At 43.3% G+C, this 23,318-nt stretch overlaps 1 protein-coding gene across 1 annotated transcript in view; it reads right to left on the reverse strand.

Annotated features, from left to right (window-relative positions):
- Positions 1-10,117: 10,117 nt before the first annotated feature.
- The window catches only part of TRAPPC9 (trafficking protein particle complex subunit 9), a 418,319-nt gene continuing 405,118 nt past the window's right edge, over positions 10,118-23,318 (reverse strand). Inside the window, exon 22 of the mRNA XM_054385350.1 lies at positions 10,118-10,285. Coding sequence (XP_054241325.1) covers positions 10,118-10,285 — 168 coding nt within the window. The remainder of the gene's footprint in view (positions 10,286-23,318) is intronic.

Below are 23,318 nucleotides of genomic sequence, written 5' to 3' on the forward strand. Positions count from 1 at the left end.
TGATGCCCTAAGCCTGTCAGTGTCTAAGAGGCATTTGGATAATGACCATAATAATAGGTTTTAACTTTTGATCAGCCCTGAAAGGGTTAGGCAGGTGGACTGGATAATCGTTGTAGGTTTCTTTCAACTGAAATCACTTCACTTCACTTCACTTCTATTCTATTCTATATGATTCTATCTTGCTTTAGTTGCACCTACAAGCACAAGGTGGACAAGGTTCTCAAGGTGAGGGAAGGGCACATAGCTAGGTAACATGATCCCTTGCTCAAATTGCTGGTGTTGGTGCACACTGTAGCTTTCACCATAGGGTTGGACTGTCTGTAGCTTCAAGGCCTCCTCTCTTAATGTGAATTATAGTATCAAAGATGAAGACTTGAAAACAGTTTAAGTTGTCTTTATATCTTCAAATGGAAGTGAGAAAGAGAGCTGCTGAGGTGTTTCCGCCTAGGAAAGATTGGGGAGTAAAAATTAGCTTTGGGTCAAGCTAAGTGAGGCAGTTGCCTCACACTCCTGCGCTCTGCAGGGTGGTCTGATGAACCTATGCAGTGTGAATCTCCCTCCAGATCCCACTCACATGGATGTCAGCAGTACTTGGGATGTCCCAAACAAGGCAGGGAGACAGAGAGCACCACCACTGCTTTGGCTAAGCAACACGCTGCCATGAACCTGGGGATGGGGGGCAGGCTGTGCCATTCTGCAGACTTGATGTGCCCTTTAGCGTTAGGAAGAGGAGCTGGGAACGACATCACCAGCACCAAGCAGGGAGATGTGGAATTCAGCAAAGCTTAACTTCGTGCTGAACAGCAGGACTTCACATTCAGAATTTCACATGTAGCTCTGGGACTGCATACAGAGATGTTGTCACTAAGCAACAAAAGCAAGGATTTTGCAGGAGATAGTAAGGTGATAATAAATCTCCTTTCCTTCTTCCTCCTCTCCAAGGAGGAGACCTTGCACCAAGGTCACAAGAATCAGTCTTGCCCGTGTTATGGTTGGGAGACAGTGGGAGGACTGATAAACGAAGTGAGGACAACAGTATCATGGGCTAATTCAAACCAGGTGAAAGGAGAATCCAGCCAGTTAGGGGTTTTATTCTCCACCCAGTGCCTAACCTTGAAACAAGGCAGAGATCAGAGCTGGGCAGGAGGTGGACAAGCCTTTAGCAGGTGAAGGATGCACTTGAAAACAGAAAGGAGGCCTTCATCTACAGCACAGACCTCACAACTCTCTCTGACCACTTCAAACCCAGAAACTGAAGGTTAGGTCAAAGAAGCAAAACTATGCAGTCCATTTGCAGAAAAGTGACTCAAAGAAGAGTAAGGAATTGCAAAATACAGGAATTTTTTGTCAGAAAAAAATCCCTGAAATTGAAAATCTAGAGGCAGAGGGAAAAACTTTCGGAGCCAAGCCTAACCACAGCATGCTAAAGCAAAGCTCATGCAGGGGCTTTTTCAGTTTTGAATGCAGACATCTACCTGGCCTGTGATTTGTATCCAGCATCATTGCTCTTTGCATTGCCACAAAAATAACTGGCCAATGCAATGAGCAGAGGCAAGCTAAACCCCAGTAACAGTGATGGGTGACACATTTCTGTTAGCACCCTGTATGTGCAAACAGAGCACACTTCCAGCTGCCAAAACACTGCTGCCTTATCTCCAGCACAGCAAGGGGTGTGGGGAAAGAGAGAGGGAAAATGTGATGCTGCTCATTCAGTAACAGCTCAAAATGCATCTCAGCTCAGGGTCTCACCAGAGCAGGTTTACACAAAGCCAAGATAAAGCTGCAGCAGGCTTTCCCCTTGCCCCAGATACTGTACACCAGCAGTCCCCAGGAGACCTGTGTTTCCCCATCATGTGGCTCCTCTCTGACACACCACATGATGCCCTGCTAGCCCTGAAGGTCACTGCACACCTGGCCAATGGTGTGCACAGAGGAAAGGAAAAATACTGGGAATGAGACACAGTCCTGGCATTTGTAGCACAGCAGCACTGAAGAGCCCAGGTACAAACCTGGATGCCATGGAGCTGCACCCTGGATGAGGAGGGAAAGGGTCTTGTTCTGGAACACATCCAAAGAATTGAAACTTCCATGCTCATGCCATTTGCATGTAGAGGTGTCTTCCTGGGTCATTTTAAACTTCTGTGCACTTAGAATCATAGAATGGTTTGGGTTAGATCTTAGAAATCATCTAGTTCCTATTCCCTTACCATGGGCAGGGATACCTCGAACTAGAGCAGGTTGCTTAAAGCCCCATCCAGCCCGGCCTTGAACACTTGTAGGGATGGGGCATTCACAACCTCTTTGGGCAACCTGTTTCAGTGTCTCACCAGCCTCACAGTGAAGAATTTCTTCCTAATATCTAAGCTAAATCTATTCTCTTTAAAATCATTGCTTTTCATTACCCTGATAGAATCCCTCCCTACCCTTCCTGTAGACCCCTTTAGGTACTGGAAGGCTGCTACAAGATCTTCCTGGAGCTTTCTCTTGTCCAGGCTGAACAACCCCAATTTTCTCAGCCTGTCCTTGTAGTGGAGATACTCCAGCCCCCTTATCCTCTTCATGGCCCTCCTGTGGACCCACTCAAGCTGGTCTGTGTCTTTCTTATGCTGAGGGCCCCAGAGCTGAACACAGTAGTGCAGGTGGGGTGTCTGCCACATTAGCTAACTTTATCCATGTTTGATGGGACAGGGCAGGGCGATTCATCTCACTCGAATGCAGTGGTCTGGTAAATGGATGCCTCCATCTCAACTAGTGACCTTGGCCTTTACAGTCACTTGCAAAGAAAAAGGCATTTCAAGTTGGAAACATGAATTTTCTGATGCAGGGTGGGTGTTTCCTCCCAGAGGCCCTTTCTCTCTGAGAATTTCCTGGGGAGTAGAAGTGACTGCCCTGTAAATCACAGCAGCTCATCACAACAGCTCATCATGTGGCTCCCCTTCATATCTAGTGGTTTTAAATAAGAGACTTGTGATAATAACATCACTGATCACTCCTGTTGTTTCTGCCAGCAGAGCTCATGTGACCCCAAGCCCCCAGCATGGACTGAGCACAAGCTCAGAGGACATGACTTTACAGTGAAACCAAAAGCTGCCACCTTTGGAGAGCTATACCAAAGGGAGGAATCTGGTAGATTTACCCAATATTTGTACTGAAGATAATATACGAAAGCACCCACATCTCTTGTGTCTTACTTTTTTGATAATTTTAAATGCTCATTATCTGAGGGCTTTGTTTGACATGACATGGAAAAGGCCAATATTGATACACAATTCAAATACTACAAACCTGGGCCAGGCCCCTGCAAAGCCCTCCTCAACAGACTTGTAAAGACCAAGTTCTGTCTAAGACTTCAGCCAAATGGAGAAAGATAGCAGCATCTTATATCTTTTCCACTAACAAAAAGAGTTTTGAGGAGCTCAGGTCTCCAAGGCAGTGAGAGCTGGGGTGGGATGGGCATGCTTTACAACTTTACACCTTCCTCCAGGGTTTTTTTCACATTGCAGATGTCATGGTAGGGAAGGAGAAACCTCTTACCTGATCTTCCTGGTGCTGGTGGTCTGCAATGGTGGCATATTCTTTAGTAGCATCTTCCATGGTAAACAAATGTCCAGAGCTGCTGTAAGATTTATTTTAATGTATTAAATGATGCTGCTCAAGTCTCATTTCACAGCTTTTCTGCTCTACTCTTTACTTACTTCATGCTCACGTTACCTTTGCTCTTGTGCTTCCTCCAGTGATCTGCAGACACCCTGGCTGGCAATGTGACATCCTTCTGCATCCTTGGAACCCACACCCTCAAATGACACCAACATATTTCCAGGCAGGAGGGAGTGCATCCAAATACCACACTCATTCCATGACCCTTTTTACTTCTCAGCAGCCTGTAACCTCTCTAGAGGCAGGTGACAGAAAGCACTACCATTATTACACCTGTGATTTGAGAGGTATTTTTATTTTTTTTTAGAAAGTAAAAAAAAAAAAGGAAAAAAAGATGAAAGGGGAAAAGTTCCCTGTTTCACACTCCTTAAGGTCAAACTTCATATTAAGGTTCCATTTATAAAGAGCACATAAATGCTTAATACATGTTTAAGTGACTGATAAATCATTTATTGTATATGTCTATTAAACTGCTGGTCTCTAGATCTGTGAGTTAACCATCTGTAATACCTGCAGCTGCCATACCTACAGCCATCGATAGTGTCTGAACACAAAGTGTTTGCGTGCATGACGTGCTTACCACATCCAACATTTATGAAAGCTTTATAAACAATTTATAAATGAAATCTTAATATACAGTATAACCTATTTTTAATGTTGTGGCAGTTGCATAACCCATTTGGCCTCGATTCATCTCAGTTAACTCTGGGCACCTTGCAGAGGTGTCCCTGGTTGTAGCCCTGTACCATATCTCCCTGCATTTCTGCTCTGCCACTAGGTTTCTACCCCTGTGCTGCCCAAAAACGTGCTGCAGATATCTTTGAGGGGTGCTGCAGCCTCATAGGCTTCAGCAGTCTGGGCAATCACAAACCCCCTCACAGTTGTGTACATACACCACATGAAAACACTCCCCCACCTTTTCTTCCCTCTTTTCAAGCCAAATCCACCACAAGAGTTCAGCCTGGTCCAACCATGCGAAGAGATGAATCGGGCAAAGGGATGGAGAGGGAATGGCACCTGTGCTCTGGATCTGAGCTGCCGGGAAAGGAGGTGGTAAGCAGATGCCTAAACTGGGCAATGGTTTCCCTTCAGCCGTTGACTTGGATTATTCTGTAAGAACATGGGCAGACTTCAGAGAGCAAAGGGCCCTGTTTCTGACACAGATTAGTGATGACATCCTCATAGCCATTAACAAGATGCTCATTGTTAAACCATTTCAATAGTTGGCCTGATTTCTTCCTGGCAGTTGCTTTGTTCAAACTGAACAGACGCTGAGAAGGGGCTGAAATCACCCTTCCTTCAGTCATGGTAGCAGAGTACATTGGGCCATAACGAATTTTTCCCTTTTGGGGATCCAGTGCTCCCTTGTCACAAAAGTGGTGCTGTGTTTCCTCATTGTTAACATATGCCTTTCCTTCTGCCAAGTAATTTCTGAGCAGTTCCTGTGGATGTGGAGATGAGGAGGCTGAGAGGATGTTGGCGCAGCCTGTGCTGATACCAGCCCTTGGAAGAGGAACACTTGGAAGAGCAACTGCAAGCAGGAGATGGTTGAGCACTGTCTCGTCTAGTACACAGCTCCTAGGCTCAGCCTTTGGGTATAACATGATTTCCCAAGCTCGTCCATGCATATGCCTTCAAGGTTCATTATTGTGGTTGGTATAGATACACATTGAACACATCCTGGCCTGGAAGCATCTTCTGCATTCCCAGACTTGTATGTATCTCTCCTTCATGTATTAAAATGACAGTGTCCGATTTTGATGAGATGCATCCTCTTTGTACCAGGATTTCTGAGAGCCAGTGCTGATGGCCCATGCAACATAATGGCACAGGGGCCTCAACCTCAAATTTTCAAGTTCAGATGCAGATTGTGCATCTGGAAATAGGTTAAGCAAGTTGCTCAGGAGATGTGTGACCGAATTAGCTTCAATCATTTCATCTGTTAACATGCTTAACATTAGGCACATGCTTAGATACCCTGCTGAACCAGGAACACAGGAAAAAAAGTAATCAATACATGGTAAATGACATGTCACCTCCATACAGCACAAGTCCTGTTGGTGTTATGGAACTGATGCATCATGAACGTGGAAGCATAAGTATTACTCCAGCGAGCAACAATAGATGTCAATCAAATAGGCAAGGTCCCATTCAACTGAAATATCTCAAGATGCTTTTAAGAGAGGATATGAGAATCAAACTCCACTTTAACAACTGGTATTGAATTTGAAGCAAATTTTTTTCCCCAGTAGATGACCAAAATATTAGGAAGGCTCTAATGGAGATGCTGAGGAAGGAGTCAGGAAGAGGCAAAAAATAAGGTGAAAATGACAGAGGAGAAACCAAGAGTTAAACAGAAAGATGCAGGACAACCCAAGGATCCTGACCTAAGTAAGCCTCAGAATGGCTTAACCTGCAGAAGTAAACATGTATCATTGAACACAAAAATTGTCCAGATCTCTATCTGGAGACATTCAAAGTGAGGCTGGACATGGCTCTGGGCAGCCTGAACTAGTCAATGATGCCCCTCCTTAACTGCAGAGGAGGTTGGACTAGATGACCTTGAGAGGTCCCTTCCAACCCAGACCATTCTATGATTCTGTATCTGTTGTAAGAAAAGAGCCTCAATGTTTACAAATCTCTGCAAAGTATGTACCTGTAGGAAAGCCTTCAAATCCCACCTGTGCCCAAACAGCTGAACTGCAAGCCCCAAACTCTAGAAGGCCTATTTAACATCCCCAGGAGCTGGCAAATAGCACTGGGGCATGTAATGCAAGTAGGGTGGATGTATAGCCCTCTTTCAGTGAGAGACACCAGGAAGGGAGCCAGAGGCTCCAAGAAAGGGAGAGGGCAGCTGGCTCTCAGTAAGGAAAGTTAAGAGCTTCTAGATTGGGAACTGATCCTCAAGATTTTTTGACAGGAAGGAGCTCAAACAGGGCTGGATATCAGGTAGTACACACAAAACAAGTGCTTCCAAATAGTCTTCCCACCAGACATACCACCTCCATAATGTTCCTTTTTCCAGCCTTTGATCCGATTCTGCAGAGGATGGAAAGGATCATAGAATCATAGAACTGTTTGGGTTGGAAAGGACTTTAAAGGTCATCTCATCCAAAGCCCCTGCAGTAAGCAGGGACATCTTCAACTAGGTTGCTCAACCCTGACCCATTCCAGCGACGGAGCATCTACCACCTCTCTCTGGGCAACCTGTTCCAATGCCTCACCACCCTCATTGTCAATATTAGGATATGAGGCATAAGCAACCTTTCATGTGAGTGCACCTCTTTCTCCTCCACAGACAGCTAATGGACACTGGCACAGCAGCCACACCACAGAGGATAGATCTTTCAACAGCCCTGAGTTTATCTAGGGAAAGAAATTCAAGTGAAGCTGAAATTTCAGTTTCAGAGTCTAATATATTCTTTCAGAAATAGAATGCAGCAGCAAGAGATTCATTACTATTAGCAGCAAAAATACTCAAGGACAATATCAAGAATTATAGACAGAAGAGACAGGCATAGATGGTAAGTATTTATTCAGACAGTGAAGTTTACACAACCTATGCTTCTCCAATGGATACATATATTGGACCAATGTCTGCTCTCAGCAATGGTGATTTAAATTAGGAATGATTTAATTCAACCAAGTGGTATCATATCAGATTTACGTCTGTGTAACAATGTGCAGTTTGGTTCATCATGTTCAAAATAATAGCTGGGTGGCTTGGAGAAACAAAATCAAGTTCAGTTCCAGAAAAGGAGAGCAGGTCAGAAAAGTATGATTCAAGCACTGCAAGAACCAATCCTGACAGTGAAAACTTCCATTTAAAAGAAAACCAAAAGCAATGCAGTATTCTCATTTCAGTTACCTCCTCCTTCTCCAAATTACACTGACACTTAAATATTCGCCTTCTGGGCAAGTCACATATGATCCCCAGAAGGAAGAATTTCTTGAGTTTCATTTCTCTCACCAAGAGGAGAATAAGAAAACTGGGAAAGATTTCATAAAACGCCAAAAGCAACTAAGCATTGAAGCTGACAAGGCCTACTATATAATGAATAGGTAGACCATTAAGCATCATCTCACACATAAAATGATACACATATAGTAGATTTATAATAGTATATTAGAAATACACAGCTTGCTTTTGTTATAATAAAACCTGCTCCAACAGCTTCAGCAGGCTGTGGATCAGGTTCTTTTATAAGTAAAGGGCATGGGAGTGCTGCATCCCAGTACAGACTTCACAGAACATTATCCTCCCAAAAAATAAACTAGGAAATGATCCCCTAGCTGGGCAAACTGAAACATCTTGACTGCAACAGCATCTGCCTTCATAATATTTTTCTATTAAATGCAATGTGGTCCTTACAAAGTCTTAGCTGTATTCCTAGCATCTGCAGATTACCTGCTGGGAATACTGAACAAAACCGAGTTTGGATTTTGCTGCAACAGTGTTGTGTAACATAGTACAGAAACACATGTCAAAAGCAAGCTTTTATGGAGAAGACTAACTGCTTTAATTCCTGCTCTCTCAGGATCTTATTTTTTCTGTGTATGTGCCTATGCAATGACAGAGAATTCAACCTCATGGCACAAACTGGTCAACTGAGCTCCACTAATGCAAAAACGAGCCCAACTCAACTGCTTGGACTCTCTTCTTTCCATGGGTGTCTTTGGCTCAGAACCACTGTGCAAGTCTAAGGAACAGTTTTCTTTCTGGACATTACATGCTGGCAGCTGACAGAGCAGTACATCACTGCAAGTAAATCTTCAGTCTGCCTCAGATTTCCATCAATTTAAGACTAGAGACTTCCACTGTGGCAATCAAAGCTGTATGCAGAGCCACAGCTCAAGAGCAAACACTGCAAACATGGCCACAGTACAGCTTTTTAGAGATAATACCATGCATACTAGAAATACAGCCATCATGCTATAGCTACAGCTCCCTCAGACTAGAAACATATTTAGGATCAATATATTGCAGTCATTACCAAACATGCAAGGAACTGAGTTGTAAGCACTTTCATTTAGGAAATCACACAGTCACACCTAAAAGTACAACTGGGTATGGTGCAGAAAGCCATAATGATCTTCCTGGGCTAATGCTCCACAGGATGGAGCAGGGCAAGCTTGAAGTGGTGTGGCCACATTTGGATGAAGCCTAAACAAACAAAAAAATCTGCAAAGAGATTGTGCATGGAGATTTAGCATGTGTAGAGGTAACTGGAGCTAGCTGGAGCTCCTCTGTCACATCTTGGTGTATCCACCTCTGAAAGCAAATTAAAGAGTGGTGGCTGCAAAGTTAAGACTGAGACAGGTTTGAAACATATGGTCTACTAAGTAATATATTAATCATACAGCTAAGACATACCTCTGCTTTACATGGAGTAAATGTGGGTCTCTTTATACAAAAACATTATTGGGAAATTCAACAGGCTACATTTTCAGTACATTCATCCATTACTTTTATGGACAGGAACTCCATGGTCTTAATTGCCTAATAATTAAACTTAATCATTCTAAAAAAACCAAGGAAACAAACAGCCACATAATCAAGCCCAGTCTATTAGCATGAAAAATCTGATCACACAAGTTTGCAAAAACTCATGCAAGGTGAAATTAATAACCAGCTGATTAATTCTGGTGGCTCTTTAAGCATTTACAAATATTTCAAGCGATTGTGGTTGTATAAAACAGAACTGTGACAGCTGAAATTCACAGGCAAGCCCTAGGGAACCCACAAATTGGTTTGTTTTCTTTCTCAAGGACAGAACTCTTTAGCTCTTCATTGACTGCTTTCATTTCTCTTTCACAGATCTACCAAACTAAATGTGGTGACTTTACCAGGAACAAATGACACTGGGCTCAGGGGAGGAAGAGAATAACTGGAGGCACATTTGCTACTCTTACACTCAGTATCACAGGAAAATGCATCACTACTACTATTTACTATCAGGTACCAAATAGTTAGGAAACAACAACAAGCCTGTGAACAAATCTAAGAGAGAACTACACCTCAAGGATACACACCAGGGGGTCCAGTGTTAAGTCAGGAAGGAATTCATACACATATACAACTCTTCTTGAAAAATGCTTAAATTGGAATTGAGACCTTCAAACACATTGTTAAACTCAGCCCTCAAGACCCTTTCAAATCCACTGATACCAACAGTGTACATGGAAATACAATGCATATACTAGCAGTTTCCAAGGCTTTTTGAAAACAGAAGAAAATGCTAGCATAGTTATAATCTCTCTCTCTCTCTCTCTCTGAAATTAGCTAAAGCAGCTGCTCAAATGACTGTCAGCCAATTCAGAAAGTGTTCAGCTGTTCCTCTAAAGTAAGGATTGTGGCCTGGGGTTGGATAGAAACAAGCTGGGGTCAAGCAAAGGATGTGCCAAGCATTTCAGTGCACTGTGGTTAATCAAATAGCACGCAGCACATTTACAGCTCAGTTTAGACCACAGGCTCCATAGCACGGATGTGGACACTAGGAAGGCAGAACCAAGAGAGAGGCAGCTCCTTGCTGCAGTTGTCTTCATGGAATTTGATATTCAGGTAGAAATCACCTGTGTAGAGAAAGAGAAGTGCTCCAAAGTACACAGAGTCTTTGGTTGGCTTCACCTGGAAAAGAGAATAGCAATCAGTATAATTAAACCAGCAACAAAACAAAGTAATTGCACTTTGCCATTCAGTAGGTCCTTCAAATGATCTCAAAGTATTATAGATTCACATCTCATCACTGCCTTCATGCAAAAAGGACTAAAGATCTTGTCCCTATTTTAGCAATGTTAAAACTGGAGCACTGAAAATTAAATCCTGTACTGTTCTTTCATGAAGCAAAGCTGTAGCACAGGTTAAACCAGAACACAGGAGTTACTGATTCCAGAACAGTGTTTAAGGCAGAGGTCATCTAAACACAATCCTTCGACTGCATTTATCAGCATCTATATTAAAGGTTTAAATCACGGCTTGGAACACGTTAGACACATGGTTAAAGATCATTTAACACTTCAGCAGTAACAAAATCAATCCCCACTTATTATTAAGACACAATCTGACTGAAAATTCTAATCAGAATCTTTAATATTCACTATCATTGAAATAAATTTAGCAAGAAACAGCCCAGGAAATGTAGCCACCCTTACTTAAACTTGTCCAAACTAAGTACAGAGTTCACACTGTTTCTACATCTATATATTTCCATTCATAAAAGCTATTTACAATCCGTATCTTTACAACAAATACATATCTCAGTCCATGATTTCAGCAAGACATAAGTAATTTCTAAGTTTAGCAATCCCATGGTTGCTCAGCATATTAATATTTGCTTCAAAAGGAGGTTAAATCCAGTTCCAGAGTGTCAAGAATTAGGTTAAAGCTTCAGAAGATGCAAAACAAAGTCAGCACAAAGCCCACAAAAGCATTCCACTGGATGGAATTAATTAAAAAATTGTGGAACATCAACTTCATCCCAGTGGAAAAGATCAAATAAAGGGCATCTGATGCTCCTCAGTATTGGTCTACTCTCAGCCAAGATGATCTTACCAGTTCTCCTCTGCTCCCTGTACCCTGAAACTGTAGGCTCAAAATATACTCATGGGGTCATCCTTACTTTCACAGGTAGACCTGGGCCTATGTATTTTCTTTTTCTCTTGAATACTCACTGGCAATGGGCCTTTCTTTAGTCATCTCTAAACACCTCAGTGTCCATCTTGTTACAGAGTCCAGTGTTAATTCCAAATGACAGCACGACATAGCCCTGGTCAGCCAAGTCAAGACTCAAGCCCAAACACAAAGAAACTCTGGTGTTGGATCCAGGAGCACTGAGCTCTCCAGATGTGCTAGACATGATTGGATTCAGGGGGAGAAAACCTTTGCAAGGGACAGCACTAGGAACTGATGGGACATTACTGCCTGGAATAGTGAAGGGATGAAGCTAAGGCTCCAAGACAGGTTATCAATACTTTTGACCAGTCTAAAAATTTTAATCATATGGTAAACTGGGACATCAACAATAAGCATTAACTGGGAAAGTCTCTATGGATACACTTTGCTGAAGGACATCTTGCCATTGCACAGGAAGGCCAGAACAAGGATGTTGACTAGACCACGGTGGAAGAGAGGGTGGGGTAAAAAATTTTCCAGGGCTGTGGGGCAGCTCAGCAATACTGAGAACTAAAAACTGCCTATCACCATCTCCAGTGAGGAAGGTTCTCTGTAGTTTTTGGATGTGAGAGGCACAAGCCATTTGTTTCCATTTTCTTCTGTTCTAGGGTTTTTTTTAACCCTTATTGCTGGGTCCTTTAGCCAGCAGATGTGTACCTTGTATAGTTCCCACACTTATCAGGCTCTTTTGCTGAACATTCCCTAGATTTCTGCTCCTGGGCACAGGCCTGGCTATGCACAAGCAGCAACATCACCAGAGCTGGCAGATCCCAGGCTCCTTTTGGCTTTGATGCTGAGCACTTTCACTGACCTACAGCAAACTTGTATCAGCATCACATAACCTACGTCAGTGACCAGAGCAGTCACAGCTGTTCTCCTGACTCCTGTCCTTGGCATCTCCCCTCCACACTGGGTACAAGTTCTTGCCCTCTAGCATTGCGTCTGGACAAGCAGAACATCAAGCAGTCTCTCCTTTTGATTCCTCCCCCTCCTCCTGGGGCAGTCTGCCTTATTTCCACCTCACTGGAACTGATGTGGACTTGCATGCAGAGGACAGAGGGGCACAAATGCCAGCAATAGATGGAGACAAAGAGCAAATGAAGCCTCCTTGGGACCCATAACTTTCTGAAGCTCGCAATCCATTTTTCTTAATCTAGCTGTACCATGAAGAGATATCTGTAACAGCACTGATCAGAGCCCTTGACAAAAAGGAAGGTGGCTTCAGGCACATCAGCACCAACACTGTCTCCTCCCTAATTTGAAGTTCTGCCTATGTGGTTGCTTGTTTCTCTTGCCTTTACAGCACAAGTCTCTCCACCAGTCATCTTCATCATAATTGAGAAGAGCCAAGGAGGTAAGGTAGTGCTATGTGTCCTGTTCTGCCTACAGCCCGTTTCCCTTGTGCAGTGTGCACAGTCCAGACAACAATGTTCATGGTTTGGGGGCTATCCATATCCGTATCTGTACAGCCCTTACTCTAATCAACATTTGTCCTCTGAGGAAGAAACAGGGAAACAAAAGCAGCCTGAAACCTCTGCACTGTTGAGATGCAAGTGGCTCTCTAGAAGTTAGAAGTTTCTTCCAAAATAATAAGTAACTTGGGAAGGTAAGTCTGCCTCTCTAGTGGGGCTGCCTACAAACATTCTAGAAGACCACAAGTACATTAGCAGCAGTCAGCCAAACCCAACTACACAGGACTAGTTTTGAGATTAAATCACCTACGTTCAGGTGTCTTTCTGCACACTAGGTATCCAAGCACCTACTAGCATAAGAAGACATCTAGTCAATGCAGCCAGTTGAGGAAAGGCAGAATGGTCTACCTAATTCAGTCTATAGAGTCAGGATACAGGTGTATAAACATAGGCACCTTGTAACATTTGGGATGACCAAAACTGAGACACTGACTAAAACTGAAGCACCGAGACGTCTACACAGGACTGGTAAGATTTACAGGGTAACTTACAGGATATCTGACAGTATGTAGAGGCCAGGTGGGATACCCACAGCACCTAAATGACGGTAGACACCTGCTTCTAGGGAACTGAATCTTATCCCAGTTCTACTGACTGCAGACTACATCTCCATTAACTAGTGAGAGCTTAGTTGGTCAAAATCCATAGCAACACCTACTCATTCAGACCTCTCAGTCTGGAACTGAATCCACCCAAATGCCTGTTCACATCTGAGCCAGCTGTTCAGCATAAGGATTCATCTGATCAAATGTAGAATAAGGCAAAATATCTCCTAAACTTTATCAACCCTCAGGAGTTTCTCTCCTGTGAAAGGAGCTCAGGGTGACTTGTTCAGATGTGTAGGCAAGTTAGATGTTTCCTTCTGTATCTGACAGTACACACCATCCCACGGACTGCAATGCATGATGTAGATATCTATGAGAAACACAGAGATCACACACTAGTGCCTGATCCAGACCAAACCTGTATTGTCATCTGATCTAGCAGCACACGTCTGGTAGGATCATTGCCTACATGGATGCTTATAATATTGTGCCAATCTGGGATGCGGTTGAATACTTGATCCCATCAAATTGTGGAAACCAGAGATGTGAAGCTTCTACCTCAGAAAAAAAGGGAGAAAATAATGCCCACATTACTCCTCTGTTCTACTGAGATAGAAAGAAAAATTAAGTTTCTAGCTCCATCCTAATCCTTCCCTGATTCAGGCTACCATGTGGGGACTGTGATTGCTTAGAACTAATTACTACTTATTTATACTGCTGTAGTACTTAGGGAGCTCAGTAGGAGATTACAGCTAGTGCCAGCTACTGTTCACTGCCCCAAAGAGTTTACAGTGTGAGTAAAACAGTGCCAAGAAAACTAATTTGTTCCAGATGGGCCACAGAGGACCTGCCAGAAGTGAGGAAATATTCATCACAGCTTCTGAGCTGATTCAAAATGACCATCTACTAATGATTTTCTCTTCATCTCCCACCACCAATCACATGAGTTAGTAAATGATAACACACACAGGAAAAACATCTGCTTGAGAATAGTGATGGCAAAAGCAGGACAACACGGGAAGATGAACAACTGGTAGTTACAGAAATCTCCACAGAAGTTTTTTTTCTTTATTTTAATTTGGTAAGAAGTCACTCTGTCTGATTAACTAGTCAAAAAAACCCAAAACCTATTGGCAAGAAATAAGAATTTTTAATGATATGGCCAGCACTGAACTTTAGGTTTTGAACTGAGATAAAAAAATAAATCAGTAAATCAATACGATGCATTTTAATGGGTGGGAGTTCACCATGTTATCTCACATGTCAAAACACTGCACAAAAACATCTACTATCTAAATGATAACTGATGATGTCACCTTTTCTGTTAAATACAGATATAGGAAAGTAAGGATAATCAAATTAGAAGTTTTGCTTAAAAATAAAGATTTTACTTAATTCAAAATGCATGGAAATATCTCAGTAGCCATTAAAATTTTCAGTAAAAGAATTTACTTTTTGAAGTAGCATATCCCAGGGGAGAGTTTGTGACACACACTGAGACTGCTGCATTGGATTGAAGTAAGAGCACAAAAAGGTTGAGTAAGTACTCATTATGCTACCTGGACTTCAAGCCACAAGAAAGAGAAATAAAAAATTGTATGACTTGTACCCTTTAAACAACTTATATTCATACTATAAAGCAGCATGTTCATGCTGAAAATCCCCATACGTATCCTGTCTTCAAGACAGCAACAAAAACTGATTTGAAACCTTTTCATCTGGAAACAAAAAGTAATTGTGATTTGCTAAGTGTCAGACTCGGTATGAAACCACATCTAGGAATGCAGAGGGCACTTGTGGTTTGTTTGTTTGTTTTTACCACTGAGAAATCACATTCAGCTGACCACAAATAATGTTGTAGTTTCTGCACCAGCATAAAACCAGAACAGATTTCTAGTGCCTAAGAAGGGGCCTTCAGGGCCTTCTCTTGCTGTAACACCTGATGCTCCCATTTGCTTTTGACCATACAAAACTGATACAGCAAACCCCATACGCTAGTTCTCCATCCTTCCTCCCACCCAGCTGGGCAGCACAATAAACCATGCCACCACCTCCTTGCCGGTGTCAGTGTAAAGTCAGCCCAATTAGCTTAAACTGCTGATGAATGCGGGTTTTGCTAAACTGGCCAACTTTACCCAAAACCCAACATTCACACCATCTCTCCCGCTGGATCTGTTGGGGAAGATCAAAGAATCTCCCTGTACAGGGGCAGAAACAAGCACCTGGGAGATGGTGCTATCTCAAGCCACCTCCATTAACAGGACAAAGAATTGTGACCATGACCTCAGTTTATAAAAATAACGGGCATATGTTTAGGAGCTTCGACAGAGCATTACTGAATTACACCAGCAGGGAATCTGGTCCAGTATCTTAGCTTATATTTATAAAAAAGAGAAATTCTGGATCTCTTTCAGCTCACCCAAGCATGAGCTTCTTCAGATTCTTAACCAGCATTTGTCTGAGTTTCTGACAAACTCAGAGCATGAACACAATTCTGAGTATGTTCATTCCTCCCTGAAGCGTCAAATGCACAAACCAGGACTTTGTTCTTGTCTCCAAAGAGATGCAGCTTTCTCAGACCTTTTTTCCACTATGAAACTAATTATAATGGGGGATGAAAGGGCCTCTGACAACATTAGATTGAATTGAGCTATTTGAAGAATTTTATTCCATGAACAGGATTCTATGCCTCAGAAAAATATGACTAAGCATGTTTTCTAGGAGTCTGTGAAGGACACGTATCAGCACTATATACCACAAAACCTAATACTTCTTGTCTAAGAGTTGACATTTTCTTCATTTCACCTTTTTGAATGAAAAGCAGGACAAGCAGCAGAAAACAACTCTATTTTTAACTTCTGGGAGACTGTGTTTACAGGAGAAATGTCACAATATTGAACAACGGGGCAAAAGTGGGGACCGCAGCGTACGAGAAGGCTGCTTGGGCAAGCCAAGAGATATGACCTCCTGACTTTTTGCCCCACAGGAGACTCAACCAGAAGGTAAGAATACATTATGCTGACATCTCCCTTTTCCCTCATTAGCCTTGAGGGTCAGGGCCTTTGGCAGCTGGGCATCCAAACACTGCCACTCTGATTTAAAAATCCACATTGTCAGAAAGAGAGCCAAAGGAAATCATCTCTTAATTATTTCTGTTGACATATTTAAATTATTCACCTAAGAATACAGTTAGCCACCACTAAAATTGAAGTTGATGGTGTATTCCATGCTCACTGGCTTTTGGAAATATTTTCTTCCCATAATACATAACTGAAAAATACACATAGTGTCTATCCCTATGGTTAACCTTTAATTCTTTCTTAATAAGGTTCACTTATGCTTTCCCTTTTGATAGGTACTTGTGATGGTTTGAAACTGTCTTTTTAATTTTTCCTTGCAAAGTTCATTACAGAGAAAGTGAAAGAATGTAAATAAGTCACTATTGGGTGTAAGAAAGCAAAATAACGATTGTTCTAAACACTTCCATTGGATAGATAGAAATGTTTAAGAACTTATTACCCAAAACAAAGTAGGCACTCTGCACATTCTGTGTTCGGCAGTGGGGGCAGTTGCTGGGCTGTCTGGCTGCTGTTTCTTCTTCTCTTCTGGCTGAAGATAACACGTACTGACCTTGGCAGCTAAGTTAACAACTTTCTGCTTAACTAACTCTGCTTCTCTGTCCAGGGGGGTCTGGGGGGGAAGCTCCTGGGAGAGGGAGGCCCCTTTGGGAGGGTCCCCTTGGGGGGAAGCAAAGGGAGATCGATTGTGCTTTTTCTGTTGATTGTATATATTTGTGAATGTCGTGAATTTTGTATATTTGTATATATTCATTGCATTTCATTGTAGATTTTAGACTCTGCTTGTAAATACAGCTTTTCATTTGCTTCCAGACTGAGCTAGCCTGGTTATTGTTGGTGGGGGGGGGGAATTTCAGCTCACACCGACACACTTTTTATTTTTGGCGCCCAACGTGGGGCTCGATTGCTTGTGATTTATTTCTGCTCAGATTAGGAAGCAAAATGAAGCTGTTTTGGATTCTGAGTTATTCTATTTCATCTATTATCAGTGTGATTGTCTACAGATGGGCCATTTCTTGCATGATAGACAAGATTGTGAGATATGTGGCATATAAGTCATTTCTTTGGGTTAAGAACAAGTTACTGAATGTTGGTGAATTCTGTTGTGGTCTTATTGGGCTAAGAAGCTATGGTAACTCAACTATGGATCTGCTAGCAGACACATATGAGTTCGTTACTCCTCTTACAACTACAGAGGGTCTTTGTAACCAGTGGTACCCTAGATATCTTGTACTAGCCTTAATCTTAATTTTGTTGCTTCTTGGAATAATCATATGGCTACTGATAGCACTGTGTCAAGAAAGACATAAGGCTACTTGCTCTTCCAACTCTGCTGTGAATGTGAAAACCAAGCCAGTAAATTTGGTGGCCACTGTAACCAGAAAGCGTAGAGGAGATGCAGATACTGCAGGAGATGGTGCAGATGGAGATGAGGGTCCTTCTACTCAGGGTCCCTCTCTTAAGAAAGATCCTTCTGATGAGGAAAAGAGGGTTAGCCTTAAAACTCTGGTAGACCTCTTGAGACCCCACATGGATGATGGAGATGTAGGTCAGGATGTAGACCCTAGTAGATTAGCAACTGCTGGTAGTGCCTCTGAACTCAAAGAAATTCAACGGAGGATTAAAATAGGATTATGGGGACAGCGACCTCAGGATGATGATGATGATGATGATGATGAGGATGACATACAGTCAGCTAATGCACCCAGACAGGAAATTAGACATGTGAGGAAGGATTACATCAGAGGAGATAATGAGCCAGTCCTGTCTTGGCTAGCCAGGTGTTTTGATATGGGAGCCCCAGCATTGGTGGTAGGTGACAAGTCGGCCTCTCAGTTGGGGATGCTCTCAAAGGATACAGGCATAGACAGGCACCTAGGCAAGTGCATTGGTAAAGTTTCTCTGTGGGCACGCCTCCTACTGGCAGTCTCGCTGAGGTACCCCAGCAGAGATGATTTACCATGGAACCCTAAGCCTTGGACCACAATAGCTGAGGGAATCAAGCGTCTGAGAGAGTTTGCTGTGAGAGAAGTAATGTATGGAGATCATAAGACTCTGAATCCTGATGAAATTCCTGTTGGAACAGGCCTTGCCAAAAAGCTCATTAAGCTTGCTCCTCCTAATTATGCCACTATTCTGGCAAGCAGGATTGTGGCAAGAAATTATGGTGGAATGCCTCCCACTGTTGGCCATTTCACTGACCAAATGAGGCAGTTGGAGGATAGTCTTGCACGTACTTCTTTGGTTTCAGCCATTGAAACTTTGTCTGGAGAAATGAAGAATTGCATGAAAGAGCTGAAGGAGGAACTTAAAACCTCCATATCCAACTTGATGAAGGGGGATGATTCTGATTCCTCTTCCTCCAGATGGATACAAGTTTCAGCTGTTAGGAACAGACGTGCTCCAAGGAGGCCATTCCAGAATAGGTCAAACCAAAACAGACAGCAGAGGCAATCACGTGGCAGTATCTGGATAACTCTGCGTGATCAGTTTGGTGAGAACATGAACAGATGGGATGGTCAACCAACTTCTGATCTTTTCAAGAGGTTACGGGAGCTGCAGAGGGGCAGATCCCGAGGTAGCAATACCAGGAGGGTAGCTGTCGCTTCCTCAGTTTCCCAGAACAACTCTGATAGCTCTAACAGTGATCCTAATTCTGATGCTGGACATTGTGCCAGCTGTACATGTGGAGGTAATCCCCACCATTAGGGGTGCCCTGCCTTCCGCCAGGGGGAGGTAAGGGATAATGGAGATAACAGAATCTATTGGGATGTGTACATCCAGTGGCCTGGCACTTCAAAATTTCAGAAGTACAGGGCCTTGGTTGACACAGGAGCTCAGTGCACCATAATACCATCAAATTATCAAGGGGGAGAATCTATAACTATTCAGGGAGTCACTGGTGGATCTCAAGAGTTGTTTAAGATAGAGGTTGATATAAGTTTAACTGGGAAGCAGTGGAAGAAACACACTATTGTAACAGGTCCTAATGCACCTTGTATTTTGGGAATTGACTTTCTGAGAGAAGGGCGTTTTAAAGACCCTAAGGGTTACAAATGGGCTTTTGGAATAGCAACTGTAGAAATTGATGGAGGAAAATTGAAGTTGTCTATTAGACCTGAGCTTTCAGATGAATCTGCAGTTGTGGGACAACATGAGATAGAGGATGTAAAGCTGCCGGTTGCTTCTCAAACTGTGCCTCACAGACAATACAGAACCAACCGTGACTCTTTGGTGCCCATTCAAAACTTGATTCGTCAGTTGGAGAGTCAGAAGGTCATCAGCAAAACTCATTCACCTTTCAACAGTCCAATCTGGCCTGTGCGAAAGCAGAATGGAGAGTGGCGTCTGACAGTTGATTTCCGTGCCTTGAATGAAGTAACTCCACCCATGAGTGCAGCTGTACCAGACATGATGGAACTCCAATATGAGCTGGAATCCAAGCAGGCCAAATGGTATGCTACCATAGACATTGCTAATGCTTTCTTCTCTATTCCCATAGCAGAGGAATGCAGGCCTCAGTTTGCTTTCACCTGGAGAGGCATTCAGTACACATTCAATCGTTTGCCCCAGGGGTGGATTCACAGTTCAACCATCTGCCATGCAGTGATCCATGATGCTTTGGAGAAAGGTGGAGCTCCAGAACACATTCAGTTCATCGATGACATCATCGTCTGGGGTGAGACTGCTGAAGAAGTCTTCGAGAAAGGTAACAAAATCATTGACATTCTCTTGCAAGCTGGTTTCGCTATCAAGCGAGACAAGGTGAAAGGACCTGCCAGAGAAATCCAGTTTCTGGGAGTGCGGTGGCAAGATGGTCGCCGTCACATCCCAATGGATGTGATAAACAGAGTCTCCACCATGGCAAATCCCATCAACAAGAAAGAAACTCTGCGTTTCTTAGGCATAGTGGGATTTTGGAGACTGCACATTCCTGGATACAGTCAGATTGTGAAACCTCTCTATGATGTGACTCGAAAGAGAAACAGTTTCCAATGGGGTCCTGAGCAACAAGCAGCCTTTGACCAGATCAAGCGAGAGGTAGTCCAAGCGATGGGTCTGGGACCTGTCCGAACTGGTCCAGACATTAAGAACATTCTGTACACGGCCGCGAGTGACAATGGTCCAACCTGGTGCTTATGGCAAAGAGCTCCAGGGGAGACACGAGGACGTCCTCTTGGTTTCTGGGGTCGTGGCTACAGAGGCTCAGAGGCAAACTACACTCCAACAGAGAAAGAGATTTTAGCTGCTTATGAAGGAGTGAAAGCTGCTTCTGAAGTGATTGGAACTGAATCACAACTTCTTCTAGCTCCTAGATTGCCAGTTCTGAATTGGATGTTCAAAGGAAAAGGTTCTTCACCACATCATGCAACAGATGCTACCTGGTCTAAGTGGATGGCTCTGATAACACAGCGAGCTCGAATGGGAAATCTCGAAAGGCCTGGTTTGGTGGAGGTGATCACAAACTGGCCACAAGGCACAAGCTGTGCAAAACCTCCAGAGGAGAGAGTAACTCGCGCTGAGGAAGCTCCTCCTTACAGTGATCTGTCTGATGATGAAAAGAGATATGCTTTGTTCACAGACGGTTCCTGTCGTCTGGTTGGGAACAAGCGGAGATGGAAATCTGCAGTGTGGAGTCCAACGCGCAGAGTTGCAGAAGCGAGAGATGGAGAAGGAGAATCCAGTCAATTCGCAGAGGTAAAAGCTGTCCAGCTAGCTCTTAACATAGCTGAACGTGAGAGATGGCCAAAGCTTTATCTCTACACTGACTCGTGGATGGTAGCCAATGCCTTGTGGGGTTGGCTGAAAGACTGGAAGAAGAATGGCTGGCAGAGGAAAGGAAAGCCAATCTGGGCTGCAGATCTGTGGCAAGACATTGCTGCTCGCATTGAGAGAATCCCAGTGAAAGTGAGACACATCGATGCTCACATTCCTAAGAGCAAAGCTACTGAGGAACAACAACACAACCATCAGGCAGATCTAGCTGCAAGAGTTTCCCAGGTGGACACAAACTCTGATCCTGATCCTGATCTTGACTGGAAACACCGAGGTGAGCTGTTCTTAGCTCGGTGGGCCCATGACTCGTCAGGACATCAAGGCAGAGATGCAACCTACCGATGGGCTCGTGACAGATCCATTGACATTTCCCTGGATGCTATCACACAAGTCATCCATGACTGTGACATTTGTGCTGCTATTAAGCAGGCAAAGCGGATCAAGCCCTTGTGGTACGGTGACCGATGGTCCAAGTACAAGTATGGTGAAGCCTGGCAGATTGACTACATCACTCTACCTCGTTCTCCATCTGGTAAGCAGTATGTGCTGACTATGGTAGAGGCAAGCACTGGATGGCTGGAAACTTATCCAGTTCCTCATGCAACTGCACGTAACACCATTCTTGGCCTGGAGAGACAAATCCTGTGGAGACACGGAACTCCAGAGAGGATTGAGTCAGACAACGGAACTCATTTCAAGAACAATCTTGTAAAAAACTGGGCCAAAGAGCACGGCATCGAGTGGATATTCCACATTCCCTACTATGCACCAGCTGCAGGGAAGATCGAACGCTACAACGGTTTGCTGAAAACCACTCTCAAAGCCATGGGGGGTGGATCTTTGAGAAACTGGGAGAAACATTTAGCACAAGCAACCTGGTTGGTGAATAGTAGAGGTTCAGTGAATCGAGCTGGACCTGCCCAATCAGATTTGTTGCGAAAGGAAGAAGGTGATAGAGTTCCTGTTATCAGAGAAAAGAATCTGTTAGGCAAAACGGTTTGGGTATTTTCTCCTTCAGGAGAGGCCAAACCTGTCCGAGGGGTGGTTTCTGCTGAAGGTCCTGGTCACACCTATTGGGTGATGCAAGAAAATGGTGAAATTCAGTGCATTCCACAAAGAAATCTAACTTTGGCTGAGAGAGGTTAGATTCAGAGTGTTGCGCAGATACAGCATCGCGCCCAAGAGGAGAGTTCATGAGATCTACGGTGCACGAACCGTGAGAGCCCTGAGTCACCTGAGAGTCCCTGTTCCTTCCTTCGCTCCATCTGCGAGGAAACAAGCTGTTTGCTGTTTTTCCTGTGATTTGACTCTTTTGAATCATCTACATCTGAAATAGCCGGAATGGACTATGGTCTTTATTCACCTATTGTTGTAGATATTATTTTAGATTAGATAAATGATAGTAGCAGCCAATGGAATTGTTTAGAAGGGGTGGACTGTGATGGTTTGAAACTGTCTTTTTAATTTTTCCTTGCAAAGTTCATTACAGAGAAAGTGAAAGAATGTAAATAAGTCACTATTGGGTGTAAGAAAGCAAAATAACGATTGTTCTAAACACTTCCATTGGATAGATAGAAATGTTTAAGAACTATTACCCAAAACAAAGTAGGCATTCTGCACATTCTGCGTTCGGCAGTGGGGGCAGTTGCTGGGCTGTCTGGCTGCTGTTTCTTCTTCTCTTCTGGCTGAAGATAACACGTACTGACCTTGGCAGCTAAGTTAACAACTTTCTGCTTAACTAACTCTGCTTCTCTGTCCAGGGGGGTCTGGGGGGGAAGCTCCTGGGAGAGGGAGGCCCCTTTGGGAGGGTCCCCTTGGGGAGAAGCAAAGGGAGATCAATTGTGCTTTTTCTGTTGATTGTATATATTTGTGAATGTTGTGAATTTTGTATATTTGTATATATTCATTGCATTTCATTGTAGATTTTAGACTCTGCTTGTAAATACAGCTTTTCATTTGCTTCCAGACTGAGCTAGCCTGGTTATTGTTGGTGGGGGGGGAATTTCAGCTCACACCGACACAGTACTTTTCATTAGCAATCTGAAGAGCTGACCTAAGCAAAGGTCCTAAGCACTATCCCAAACAATTTCTTCTTCATGTTTATTTTATAAATTACCAG

Source organism: Indicator indicator, chromosome 12 (assembly GCF_027791375.1).
Source record: "Indicator indicator isolate 239-I01 chromosome 12, UM_Iind_1.1, whole genome shotgun sequence".
In the NCBI taxonomy this organism is placed as follows: Eukaryota; Metazoa; Chordata; class Aves; order Piciformes; family Indicatoridae; genus Indicator; species Indicator indicator.